The sequence below is a fragment of the Elgaria multicarinata genome, chromosome 3 (genome assembly GCF_023053635.1).
Source record: "Elgaria multicarinata webbii isolate HBS135686 ecotype San Diego chromosome 3, rElgMul1.1.pri, whole genome shotgun sequence".
Lineage (NCBI taxonomy): Eukaryota > Metazoa > Chordata > Lepidosauria > Squamata > Anguidae > Elgaria > Elgaria multicarinata.
In genome coordinates, this window is record NC_086173.1 from 96,784,745 (window position 1) to 96,799,164 (window position 14,420).

Sequence of the window (14,420 nt, forward strand, 5' to 3'; positions counted from 1 at the left end):
AGCCCTGCTTAGATATATATATTTTTTGCAGGTTCCACCATCCTTCCCCATGCCAGATTGTAAGTGTACAGACATTATGGATTTTTATGGGGGTGGGGAACTAGGCCCCAAGCAATTTGGCCAGAGATAATCCAACCTGCCAGACTTAAGTTCTGTAATGGAGTCACCCAATACATATTTTTGCCCTCTGGTGTCTCTCTTCTTTACCGATCTGTTCCTGTGTTACTTGCCCATGGAGCAGAGAAGCCAAAGTAAGATTGGCTTATCTTGTCCCATCACTCTGCCGATTCCATCAATGGCATAAAATTAGTGCAAAACAGGGCAGGCTGTAGCCAAAATTAAACACTTTTTAAATCCCAATGATTTTAATGGGAGAATTAAGCACATGCTTAAATCTCTCCCTCAGAAATAATAGAACTTGGAAATGCTGAACTTTGGCTGGATTGTGCCTTAAATGTTTAATGTATACTGGGAAATGGCTCACACTGACCTGTAGGCTATACCTCCTTTGTCTGTGAATACACAGGTTATAAAGTAGCCTTTTAAATCCACAACAACTTTAAAAATCCCAAACAGTAGCAAATATAAAAACATAATAATAAATATATTTCATTTTCTTTTCTAATTGAAAAGCAAGGTTGACTAGGCACCTATAAAGTATACAGATCAAATTCATTCATGACAAATCTCTGTAAGGTTCATACAAAATGTACAGAAGAGGGGAGGTGGGAAGCTGGCCAGGGAGATGCGCTCTTTCTGCCAGGCAAGGTCAGTGGAAAAGAAAATCTTGCTTTCCAATTCATTTTCAGGTCCCTTCTCCACTGTGCAACCCTCAGAATTTCTTCCTGCTCCTGAGGCTGGCTTTGGTTTGTTTCCGACTGCCTGAGCCAACGGCAAACTGTTTTTTAAAGTCCACGAGGCAGTCTTTGGCTTCGGAAATGGAAGTGAAAGATCGAATGGGAGAGTCACTGCAAGCTGGTTGGGGAATGGGGCTCCAGTCATCCTGAGTGCCCTCAGACTCTTTGTCCACCTCTGCCGAGTTGTGCCTAATGGGAGGGAAATTCAGAGAAATAGTAAGTAAAAACCAGGCAGCTACCTTTACAACAACACGTCTGCAGGGTCACATCCTGGGCCTACATGCCATAGTCTTACCAAACTCAACTCTTTTTAACTTCCTCCCCATTATTATAATAATGCTATAATAATAATAATCCACTTTCAGTCTCTAAACCCCAAGGGAATTCAGAACTTAAGCTATACACATAAACATAATATTGATGATGATGATGAAAGAAGAGAACCATGACTTCAGAAAATAGAGAAGAGACATAAAACACCAGAAAGGCATTTAACTAAAGGCACAACAGAACAAAAACGTCGTGGCAGCCCATCTAAATGCCAATAATGTGTAATGGGTCAATTAGGCCTCCTGGGGAGGGAGTCCAACAACATGGATGCCACTGCAAGAAGGTCCTGTCCTGCATCCCAGCCAATTCAAGCTTTCGCAGGCAATGGGATGAAGGGTAAGGCCTCCGATGACAAACTCGGTGAGCAGGCCGGATTGAGTGGCACAAGGTATCCTAGTCCAAACCTTTTAGGGTTTTATGAGGACTGACCTTAAATTGTGCCCAGAAACATACTGGCAACCAATGCAAATTTCAGGTGTAGGATTTATTTTCTTGTCCACACTCACTACTTTCCTTTCCTCTACTCTATTTTTTATCTTTAATAAGCTTAGCTGCATCATTGGACTGTATTGATTTATTTATTTGCACCTCCAAGGTTTGTTCTTCCATACTGCCTAGACAATTTGGGTTATGCTCACCAGAGTAACTGAATCCTTCACAGAAGGAAGGATGGGCTAAATGAGGGTTGGGACCTTCGCTGGCTGTTTTCCTACTCATGGGTAAATGTTTGGAGGGTGGAGGAATCCAGGCCAACTCTGCAAGAGGTATCAAAGGGAAGCTGATGGCATAAAACAGAGCAAGGGCAAGGATAGCTTGATGGAGCAACCCACCCTGGAGGGCTGGTGTTCAGCCACGGCTATCACGCAATCGTAACAGTGCTGGGATTTCTGAATTGAAGGTGTGAATGCAGCCTTCCCCAGGGAAGGTGTGAAAATGGTGGGAAGCTGTGAAATGTAGATGTGAAAATGACGAGAGTGTTTGTTGGGGGCGGGGATGAAATAAACACACACACACTTCCATTTCTAACTAATCAGACAGGAAAAACCTAGGTAAGGAGAATGGTGAGAATCAGTTGAGCCTCACCAGGAAGGGGAAGTGGTGATGCAGGTGCCCCTTCAAGCCCTGCCAAGGGAACAGAGCCCCGGGCTTCTCTTCCTCCCCCACCCCCACCCCATTCCAGCCTGAACAACTGCCTCTACATTCCTGATATGTTAGAGAACAATGGCAACAACAACCCGTTTGCCAACCGTCATTTTAAAAGAGAAATATTCTGAGCACGTGCACGGTTCACATTTTCAACTCACTTAAATCAAAATGCCATTATCACTACAAGACTAAAATGGAGTTTGCTACTGCAGCCCAGCACGTTTACTTGGGAATAAACACCATATTGTTTGTAGAGAAGGAATATATATATATATATATATATATATATATATATATATATATATATATTAAAGTAAAAATAATAAAATGAGCATCAGCAACCAAGTACATACCTCCTGCATATATTTATTTGCTATCCCCATGCTAGCCCAGGTGTTGGAACCAGGCCTGTTTGCCACCGCCCTGATCACCTGCCACTCTCTGGGCTGTCATTTGAGGGGGAGCGGACTTTGAGGTCCAGCCCTAGCTGCACCACTGATCCTATGCACAGAGCACGTTCCGTGTTAAGGGAGAGATTAGAGATATTCAGTATTATTTGTTCATCTCAGATCCCAGTGGGTCAAATTTTACCAAGATTGGGATGCAGCGAGCCTCTAAACTGAGAGCTGGGAGGCAGCTGCTATTCCCTCTCTGTCCTCCAAGATGCATCCAGCATAGCTGCACCCAAGATTGCTCATGTTGAGGCAAGCCAGTTCCATGGAGAAGGTGGAGAGATGCTAGAGAGAGGCTCCTCATGGTTTTAATTTTTGTGAACCGCCCAGAGAGCTTTGGCTATTGGGCGGTATAAAAATGTAATAAATAAATAAATAAATAAATAAAGTGCTAAGCCAGGAAGGAGGAGCAGAAATGAACTCTTTCGTCTGCAGAGGCCAACCAAGGAATCACAGTTGCCCCAATGAAGCTGCAGCAGTTGGTGAAATATTGATGAGCACTCCTTCTCCAGATTGGGTGTTTGCTGTCCCTAGCTGGAAGGACAAATGCAGAGGAGGAACCAGAGAGAAGCAGCAGGCCCCTCAGCAACTGGTAGCTGCCAACAGGAAGGAAGAGTGGAATAGGGAAGATGCTGGAATGGCACAGGCAAGTGCAATCCAGTCTCCAAGCAAGGAAGGGATGCTTCCTGTAGAATCTCAGAGCATCCTGGAATGCCCTGCCAAGCGGAGGGGAAGATTTCGCATTCTGAAACAGGAGGGGTAGGTGAAAAAGTGCCCCCCCAAGGACCCCTTATCTGAAACACCCCCTCCCCAAGATTATGCCAATACTAGATGTTGAAATATGTCCTGGTTCAGATACTGCAACATATTCCCAGTCCATTGTAACCTGTCCTGAACTGTAACGGGGAGGGGAGGAGACAGGGGCAAGATGAGAGAGAGAACATTTCTCATTCTCCAGCGATTTTGTTACCCAGTGCTGAGGGAGAAAAGAAGCAACTGGCTTTAAGACTGACTCTGAATTACTAACTTGTACCTACCCAGAGAAAGGGTCTGGCATGTAACTGGGAGAGGGAAGGAGGCAAAGCCAGGTTCTGCCTCCATCTTCTCCTCCCCATCACCTTTGCTTTCCAAAGCGAAAAAGAAACTGCCTTGAAAACAGCACAATGAAGCAAGAGTGGAAAGTTTGCAAACCCTTTGAACAGAGCATTTGTGATGTGCCCCTGTCCGACTACTTCAGGGAAACAGCCAAATAGATGCACCGGGAAAGAGACTGGGGGAAACCTCTGCTCAGAGCAAGATCACTGTGGCTTGAGACAGCCTAAAGTTTACATTTACCACCATCCTGCTGAAAAGCAAAGAAGACACAAGAGTCACATGTTACCCTCAACACTACATGCGAGTCCGTTTCTGTCACTTCTAAGAACTTACTTGTTGCAAACGCTACACTAGCCAGCTCCAAACCGCCCCACATTAGGACCAGAGCGGATGGTGAAGACAAGGGAGGGGAGATGCCATAGTGTGTCTACACCCAAGCAGCTGATAAGGAAAGAGTTTGCACCACTTTCAGAGCACAAGAAGTTTGTGAGGAGTAGTTACTCCTGACTCTGTTTTCTCTGAATCTCTATCGTGCATTAGCTGAACCAGAGAATTCTCCCTAATGTTTGTCTGGAAGGTGTTTGGCTGTCTGAAAATCTGTCTGGAAGTCCTGTGCCGTATCTAGTGGTGTCATTCCACCAAAAGGTTCTAACGCTTGTAGAAACCCCATTTTTATCCTAGCACAAGAGTAAAATCTAATACATTGATTTTGCTTGTGCAAGCTGTTGCACACTACATTGTACAAGTCCTTATGGAAACTGTTGTACAACACATTGCACCAGCTGTTGTGCAAATCATTGCACAAGAAGTTGCACAACTCATTACGATTTCATTAGACTAGGTGTTGCTTGTGCTAGTTGTGCAGTTGACAGCAGTTGTGCAATTCCTAGCAGAAAAACGCCAACTGTCTGTGCAATGCCTTGTGCAATGCTTTGCGGAGCAGCTTGTGCAGCACACTGTGCAAGTTTGCGGAATGTGTTGTGAAACCATTTGCACAACAGCTTGTACAACAGCTTTGTGCAAGCAGAATCAAAGTATTGGACTTCACACTTGTACAAGTCTAAACAAAGGGTTTCTGAAAGCAGTAGAAACTGCACTAGCAGAATGACACCAACGGATACAATCCCTTGTTACTGTAGGAGCTTGCCAGAGCTGTAAGGTTTTAAATCTTTTCTCCCTCCGATTTACATGTTGTAATATAAGGGAGGCAGCCCCTCCTTGTCTCTTTTCAGTCCTGCCAGCGTGCCTCATAGCAAAGAACTGCTTGTCATATGCAAATGCATCTGCTCAAGATCCAGGCTCCTCAGATCAAGAGAGCTATGGCTGGGTTTTTTTCACAAGACGCCTGATTTTTCCTATGAACCACCCATACTATCCCGCTAATACTTTGTTACTGATGACTCGATACTGTACCCAATATTGTGTTAACGTAATGGTCCCACATCAAGCAGCTGTTAAATGTTATACAATCTTTTGCGGCATTTGTGCTGTTTTGGTTTCTTTTTCCCCTCCTGGATTTTGTACTCATGAACCAGTGCAGCTTTCTTTGCTTTTTATGTGCTACATGGGATACCTTTCGTCATTCTTTTTTGTTGTAAATGGGTCCCTCTCTCAGGACTCATTCAGAAGTCACCTTGATATCCCCTCAGTGAACATTGCTTTTTATACCTATAGGACAAGGTGTTTTATTTTTTTTTCCTTGTTATTGTTTCAATCCTATATTATTCTTTTTAGAATTTGAAGTTCCAAAGAAGCCCATTGATACTGTTTTTAAAACAGGGACTTCCTTTCTTATTTGTTTTGGTGTTTTAATGGAAGCCTCATGTTGGGCATCTTTTAGTGGTAAGCCCAAAAGTTGTTTGCTGTACCAATGCTTACATGTGAAGCAGTCTTTTACATTCCTTATATCTTACTTTTTAAAACATTTTTGTTGTTGTTGTTTATTCGTTCAGTCGCTTCCGACTCTTCGTGACTTCATGGACCAGCCCACGCCAGAGCTTTCTGTCGGCCGTTGCCACCCCTAGCTCCCCCAAGGTCAAGTCTGTCACCTCCCGAATATCATCCATCCATCTTGCCCTTGGTCGGCCCCTCTTCCTTTTGCCTTCCACTTTCCCTAGCATCAGCCTCTTCTCCAGGGTATCCTGTCTTCTCATTATGTGGCCAAAGTACTTCAGTTTTGCCTTTAATACCATTCCCTCAAGTGAGCAGTCTGGCTTTATTTCCTGGAGTATGGACTGGTTTGATCTTCTTGCAGTCCAAGGCACTCTCAGAATTTTCCTCCAACACCACAGTTCAAAAGCGTCTATCTTCCTTCGCTCAGCTTTCCTTATGGTCCAGCTCTCGCAGCCATAGGTTACTACGGGAATACCATTGCTTTAACTATGCGGACCTTTGTTGTCAGTGTGGTGTCTCTGCTCTTAACTATTTTATCCAGATTTGTCATTGCTCTCCTCCCAAGAAGTAAACGTCTTCTGATTTCCTGGCTGCAGTCAGCGTCTGCAGTAATCTTTGCGCCCAGAAATACAAAGTCTGTCACTGCCTCCACATTTTCTCCCTCTATCTGCCAGTTATCAATCAAGCTGGTTGCCATAATCTTGGTTTTTTTGAGGTTTAACTGCAACCCAGCTTTTGCACTTTCTTCTTTCACCTTTGTCATAAGGCTCCTCAGCTCCTCCTCGCTTTCAGCCATCAAAGTGGTGTCATCTGCATATCTGAGATTGTTAATGTTTCTTCCTGCGATTTTAACTCCAGCCTTGGATTCGTCAAGCCCAGCACGTCGCATGATGTGTTCTGCATACAAGTTGAATAGGTAAGGTGAGAGTATACAGCCCTGCCGTACTCCTTTCCCAATCTTAAACCAGTCCGTTGTTCTGTGGTCTGTTCTTACCGTTGCTACTTGTTCGTTATACAGATTCCTCAGGAAGCAGACAAGATGACTTGGTATCCCCATACCACCAAGAACTTGCCACAGTTTGTTATGATCCACACAGTCAAAGGCTTTAGAATAGTCACTAAAACAGAAATAGATGTTTTTCTGGAACTCCTTGGCTTTCTCCATTATCCAGCGGATATTGGCAATTTGGTCTCTAGTTCCTCTGCCTTTTCTAAACCCAGCTTGTACATCTGGCAATTCTCGCTCCATGAATTGCTGGAGTCTACCTTGCAGGATCTTGAGCATTACCTTGCTGGCATGTGAAATAAGTGCCACTGTCCGATAGTTTGAACATTCTATAGTGTTTCCCTTTTTTGGTATGGGGATATAAGTTGATTTTTTCCAGTCTGATGCTGTTTGCTTTATGTCAACTGATACTGAGCAAAGAGTCTCTGTTGTTTTGGGTTTTCTGCCATCCGCAACTCCCCTCCTCCCCCCCCCCCCCCCCCGTCCACAACACCGACTTTCACCTCATGAATATCTGCATTCCCACTTTGGAATATCTGCATTCACACTTTGGAAGCCCTAAAACAAGCCTCTTGATGCTGCAATCTTGAATTGCCTTGATGAGCTCCTTAGTTGAAATAATGAACAGGACTGTATCTTCACTATAAAATGTTTTACAATTAAACTTATAATGGTGTTGTTTTTTTAACTCCACATCTACTGATTGTGTATTGTGAGAAACTGCCATGTTTGTTTTTATAAACAAAGTAAATATTGCCTTTTTTCAGTTCTGCCTGTACTTGCAGATACTGTACTGGCTTGATTCCTCCAACTATATGTGATTTAAAAAAAAAAACACCATATGCGTTTTTACGTGACCATCTTAGGAATGTTAGCATTATTCTGATCCCATATTCTGAATTATGCCAATATTCTGAACTCCCAGGTCCCTGAGAGAGAAAAAGCTGTAATGTTTTGTTGCTAAATCTTACACTTTTTCTTTATTGCACATCATTCTGTATGGAATGATGAATCCACCAAATGTTAAGTTCTGTAACTTCCTGCTGCTGTGTATTCTAAGGGACTCCTTGAAAAGGAACAAATGCAAGGACAGCTTGGCGCAGCAGCTTAACCTGGAGGGCTGGCACTGGCCACAGCTATCACGCAATCCTGGCAATGCACTCTATAAAACCTGGCCTCAGATACAACTCTGATGGCTACATTCTGTGCCAGCTGAAGCCTCCAAACCATCTTTAAGGACAACCCCACCTGGAGTCCCCCAGGAAAGGGTGAAACTGGAGCACTAGATGAAGCTATGCAAAGGGACTCCTAGTCACAGCCACAACCCGATGATCTAGGAGCAAAGACAGATCCAGAAACACCCCCAGATTGCATGCTACCTCATCCACAATAGGGTGTACATCTAATCCTGGATTGGATCTCCTACTCAACAACACCTCTGTCTTGCCTGGATTATGTCTGTTTCTTGCCCTCATGAAATCCATCACTGCATTCAGAAACCAGTACAAAACTTGCACTGCCTTCCTGGACTCTGTTGGAAGAGTGATAGAGCTGAGTTTCATCAGCATACTGGTGGCACCACAGTTCACTCGCCCACAGTGGCTTCACGTAGATTTGATAGTGTACACCTCCCCCATATCCTAGCCAGGTGCTCCAAAAAGATACTATGTTCGATGGTACTGAAGGCCATTAAGAGGTTCAGATATGCACACTCTTCTCTATTTTCCTGTTTACATCATCCTCCAGGGCAACCAAGGCAGTTTCAGTTCCAAAACCAGGCCTGAACCCAGACTGGGAAAGATGAAGCTAAACAATTTCATCCAGAAAAACACTGGAGTTGTTCTGCTGTTATGATCCACTGGTTTGAACCATTAAAGCATGAGCTCAGTTAATGGCAAATGAAGAGACCCTCATGCTCCATGGTATACCCCAAGATTAAGGAAAGGGAAAAGGTTATCTGCCTCTATTTAGGCAGTTATTCCCTTCTGAATCAGAAAGGGGTGAATTTCTTCAACAGTAACACTAGTTGGTCTCCTGTCTGTTTTACTAAACCTTTTCTTTTTGGCTTTGCTGAGAGCATGTCCTTGGAAACCAGCACCCAGATATGGATGACCATGCTTTTAATTATGGCCTTGTTAGCAGCTGAAAGATCCTGCGGCACAAGTGACAATAGCTAACCTTGAGTCTTCTCCTCTGGAAGGTGTGGCAGCCCCTTCTGCATCTGAAATGAGAATAATACCACGGGATATTAATTCTGGCAGCCTCTCTGTCTGGACAAGTAGAGAAACTGTAGGCCCAGGTAAACATCGTCAAACCAAACGGGGGTTACAATCGTGGCAAGGGAAAACATGGCAATAAACAAAAGAAAGGGGCTATAAAAATGATTTTAAGTGTTAGCCTTCAATAACTCAGGCCATCTACAGAGGCTGAATTTGGGAGACAGCCTTATAAAACCTAAGTGCTAGTACGAAACCTATTATGAAAAGTTTAAAATATATCTTTTAAAAACTGCATATATTCTACGCAAGAAAGAAGAGATGGATGGGCTTCTGTTGCCTTATTGCAAAGCAGACAAAGGCTACAAAGCTCCTGCTGGTGTTCTCTTAAGAATGTGACTTCCAGTAATGAATTTGCCCTCCCTACGCCCAAATAGGAGCCCCTGCTGAAGCCAATGAGGTTGTGGTGCATAAAGGCCAGGATCTTCGTACAGAAAGCATACATTTAGGGAGAAGACCAGCAACCATGGCTGAATCTGGAATAGCACAAGAACTGTGCTATATAGAAGGCAATCATGTTCTTATAATGCTATGCTAGAGGGTGGCCCAGTTTGTACAATCACTGAAGCTCACTCTAGCCATGGTGGCTTGTTTAAACTGTGGATGTGTACAGTTTGTATAATCACTGCCCAGGCGCAGCTTGTCATGCCATCTAAACCCAAGCGGCATGGCTTGTTGGAGGGTTAAACAACCCTCAAATAACAAAACAACAGGCCATGGGTTTGAGCGTTGCTTAACCCTCCAACGAGACATGCCACTCAGGTTTGGACGCACAATACGCTGCACCTAGGCAGCGATGATTCAAATTGCACCCAGCACGCGCTGTGGCTTTAAAAGCCCACGATGGCTTGAACTGTGTGAAGGAGGTCAATGATTACTAGCATCACCAGGCGTGTATGCTGGCTGTTTGCCGAATCTCCTACCTGTGGCCTTGTGTTCAGATTGTTCCAGCATGCTCAGTAGTCGGCCTTCACATCTTTCCTCCTCCTGTGACAAAGCAAGTGAAGATCCTTGTTAGAACCTCTACTAAGGCCGTAGCTAGACCTCAGGTTTATCCCAGGATCATCCCGGGTTCGTCCCTGCCTGAGCACTGGATGCCCTGTGTGGCACTTAGATGAACAGGTTTGACCCCAGGACAATCCTGGGATAAACCTTAGGTCTAGCTATGGCCTAAGTGTCCCTAAACCTGACGTATAACCATAGGGGGAAGAAAGGCACTGGACAACTTGCACGTATTTTTATCCTGTTTTATGTAGTAGGTATTGACATAACAGAGAACACCCATTGAAATCAAGGGTATAAATAATGTAAGTCCCACTTATTTCAGTGGGTCTACTCTAAGAATCCCTAAGTCTGGATACAACCCTTAGTTTTCATGCATTCCTTTGCAGCCATAATAATTAGAAGAGAAAGCTATGATTCTTAGGGATGTGCACAAGTTGCTTCAGAAGCCATATTCTGTTTTCCCCATGGGGCATCTGAGTAAGCGGAATCCTACACATCCTGTTCAGACGGAGAGAACATTGAAAAGCAGATAAACTTCTGGAGGTGAGCAGTAAAGAACAGGAGGCAAGGGCTCGAACTACACCTTGCAAGTAATCTTATTCCTTGCCCTGACAGCTTTGGCATTTCATTCTGTGGTCTGAGGATAAGATCAACCCCCTTTCTGAAGGAAGCACTGTTTTTACGCCAACATTGTTTAAAATACAAGGCAAGCTAGTAAAGAAAGAAAAACTGAAAATGGATCATTTGTCCCAATCTTCCAAGATTTTGACATGTTTGGGAGAAAGGTAGCATCTTCTGAACTTTAATGATCAAGCAGTAAGTTACCTACGTATTTTGAAGAGGCTATGCTCTGAAAGCTATGTGGGGGTCTATCTAGTCCAGCATTCTGTTTACACAGCGGCCAACCAGCTGTTCATGGGAAATCCTCAAGGAGGACATGAGTGCAACAGCACCCTCCCGCCCATGATCCCCAGCAACTGGTATATAAAGGCATACTGCTTCTGATACTGGCGGTAGCATACACCTATTAGAATTAGTAATCATTGATTGCCTTAACCTTCAAGAATTTGTCTAATCCCCTCATAAAGGCATCCAAATTGCTGGCCATCACTACATCTTGTGGTAGAGAGCCAACACTCCACAACCAAGGTGAGACCTCTATGCAAACTCCAGGCCTAGGCACCGCTAATCCTAAAGGGCTGGAAGGAGAAAAATGATCAGGATGCTGAAAGGAGCCACAATCTGTTTTGGACCCACAGGCCTCTGGTGACACCCTTTACTGTGCAGATGAGGCTCTCCTTGTTTGCGTTTTTCACATCAAAACGTTAATTGCCATGGAAATCATCTCAGTTCATCTGTTCAGCTTCCTCTCTACCCAAGTCCCCTGCCTGCCCACGTGAGCAACAGCATACAAATCAAAAGGCAAAGATGGATGGCTGCCTTGAAAAGTGGGCATTTGATGTAGCAAAAGAAAGGCTGAGTGGAACTGATTTGGGAGGGACTGACAATAGAAACATCCAAAGAATGGAAACAAAGGCATCCAAAGAAATTTGAGCATGAAAATCACTAAAGTTTGGAGAGAACGTCAGCATTTTTCATCTGGATTACATGCTCTGGCAAGCACATTTAACACAAGACAACGCCCGCCCCCCCCCCCCACCCCCAGTGGCATGCCAGGAGGTAACCACCAATGACTCCATCTTTAGGTTAGAGCTACCTGGCCACCACCAAAACTGCAGCCCTGCCCCTTATGTTTTCCTGTGTCTCTAGCAACGTCCAGTAATCCAAATCAGAAATGATGTGTCATCTTCGTTCTCAAAGGTCCCCTAGCTGGTGAAGGGAGTGCTTGCAAAGAAATTCTAAGCATCAAGACAAGCACACCATGCATTTTAGATTACTAGATGCTCTGGGAGAGTGAGAAGGAGTAGATGGTGCAGGGTTGCTGCTTTTGGCAACAGCTGTAGGACTCTTGTAACATCTAGTTTCAGCCTAGGAATCACATGTAGGCTAAAAATTGAATTCCTACTCTGTTATGCTGTGCATCTGTTCTATTATCCCCTTTGCCTAACCAAATGCCATCCGCCGTTAATCAAATTCTTTTGGTTTATTTTAATTGCACACCAAGTGCTCTGTGGTTATCACGTAGAATACTAAAGTAAACTCATCAACTTTGAAGGTTCAAATTCTTAGGAAGAAATTCTTCTTTTAAAATTCTTCTTATGGACTTCAAGGAACTCTGGGCAGGCATCCATGCAGCTCCCACAGGGAACAGAGGCAACACTGCTAAAAGCCTCAAGAGAAGCACGCTTACAGTTCTGAGCAGTTGGGGTCGGAGGACACAATGCCCAGGTGAGAGCAAATGGGAGCTCACTTGGGCCAGTTCTGAAAAGCAACAGGGCCTGGGGGTGCCAAGGGAACCTATAGCACCTCCTGCGTCTGTTTTAAGCACAAGACGGGTTCTGACCACATCAAAAAATACGTTTGGGAAGCCGAGTTAGTGACACGAACAGAGGCTTCCCACTGTGCTGGAAACTGCATAACGCTTGGCTGTGTCCCAGCCAAACTCATCAACAGGCAATCTCGTCATTTGCATGCGAATCCCTGAGGGGCTGGGGCCTGTGATGGATTTAAGGGATTAGACAAAACTGAGACATCATGTTGTATCTTCCTGCTGAGAAATCACATTGCCTAAGCATTCGCACTGCTGCCATGGATTACAACCTCGCCGTCAGAAATAAATCAGCAAGGAGGCAGCACGCAGACCTCTACTGCAAACAAGATGGGCAGTGCACGTAATGTGGAACACTACTGCATCCGAGGGAGCCATAGTGCCAGGATGCCATTGCCCCACTTACATGTCTGAGGTTGAACGCCCATAGGGCATTGGCTGGAGGAATGTCAGTGGCTAATACTAACAGGCAGGGCCAGCTAGATGATCTTGTAGTACACTGACCAAGTTTAATACCATACGAAGGTTGGCAGAACTGGAAAAAAACAACATAACTGAAAACTAAGGGCTACAGCAAACTGGGCCCTAGTGAATGATTCAGGAAAATATCAAAAAGTGCTGAATGTCTGTGTTTCAGAGATAAAACCTTATAGTTAATATTAAAAAATAATAATCAGTGAATCATGGTTTGCACATACAATTCTGTCTGTGTAGCATGGCCCTCCTGGCAAAAGGATCTCCTATAAAACACATTCTGATCTTAGGAGGTTGCACAGTTACCTCTTTAAGCAGGAAGAGACACCCCTGAAGTGCGTTGTTTAGGAGATGTATACATCTGCACAACAGACCACTGTCTCTCTCTGCCAAGATATACATATGAAAAGTGTGGAATTGTAACTTTACATCTCAATTTGCTGAAAATGGCACTGTGGTTTGTACCCTTTCGTTCCTCCCTCCAGGGGCATCAACACAGGCTCTATGAAGATATATTCAGACATACCATGTTAGAAACAGCGGGCATGGTGTGAATGCATGCTCACCATTTGTAATACAGACTACTTGTTTTACTTGTGGTGCAATTTTCCATTAAAAAATGTTTTCCAGTGTTTGTTTTTACCTACAAACGAATTGGTTGTGGATGTAATTAAGTGCTGCCCTCCCACTGCAAGCTGCAACCCCACCTCCAGAGCTGAATTACTCTCTCACTGAGAGAGCGCACTCTCCAAACCAAGCTCTTCTTCCAGGTTCTGCAGTTTGTTCACTTCTGCTCTTTCATAGGTGGAAATTCTCAAAAAAAAAAAATTCAGTGTTTCTGCCTGCATTCATTAACCTGCACTTCTGCGGTGAATTTGGTTTTAAATTTGTCTAAACACTGCCTGCTAGTACACTTAAATGCACATATATCCTTGAAAATGAATTCTTTCTGCTAGAGCCCCCTTAATTTTTTTTAAAAAATGGCCCTTGGAAGCATTGTGAGTTCCTGGCTGACATTGAAATAGGGGGTGAAGAGCAAGTTCAGAGTGAAATGAAGCAAAGGAGAGACTTTTCCCTCCTCTGCTGCCTGTTGGTCCACCAGTAAAGAGGGATCTCCCAATTCACACAGGTGCTGTAGCCTGGTGTGAAGTAGTATGGCAGAGCCCATCTCTGCTCAAGGTTGCAGTTTTGAGCAGAGAAACATCTTTGGGCTAGACAGAAACATATTTTTATGCCATCTGTGGCATGGCAGGAAACAATGTATTCTCCTGCGATGTCAACAAAGGAGACGGCCATGAATGTTTATAAACAAACAAATCATATTGTGGGCTGAGCATCTGAGTCACTGCAGGAACAGAATAGCATGCATCTTCACAATGCAGAAGTGTGGGGCAGCTGCTAAGCACAAAGTGTAATGGAGCCATGTAGGCGTAAACG

General features: G+C 44.2%; 1 protein-coding gene across 5 annotated transcripts in view; it reads right to left on the minus strand.

Annotated features, from left to right (window-relative positions):
• Positions 1-433: 433 nt before the first annotated feature.
• UIMC1 (ubiquitin interaction motif containing 1) overlaps positions 434-14,420 on the minus strand; it is an 84,858-nt gene continuing 70,871 nt past the window's right edge. For 4 of the 5 annotated variants that reach the window (XM_063120964.1, XM_063120963.1, XM_063120965.1 and 1 more), the window contains exons 12-14: positions 9,979-10,042; positions 8,958-9,000; positions 434-1,046 (exon numbers count right to left, since the gene is read on the minus strand). In XM_063120964.1, coding sequence (XP_062977034.1) covers positions 833-1,046; positions 8,958-9,000; positions 9,979-10,042 — 321 coding nt within the window. In that variant the 3' untranslated portion in view covers positions 434-832. Of the gene's footprint in view, positions 1,047-8,956; positions 9,001-9,978; positions 10,043-14,420 lie in introns of those variants that run through there. The other variant, XM_063120967.1, reaches the window with a different exon arrangement.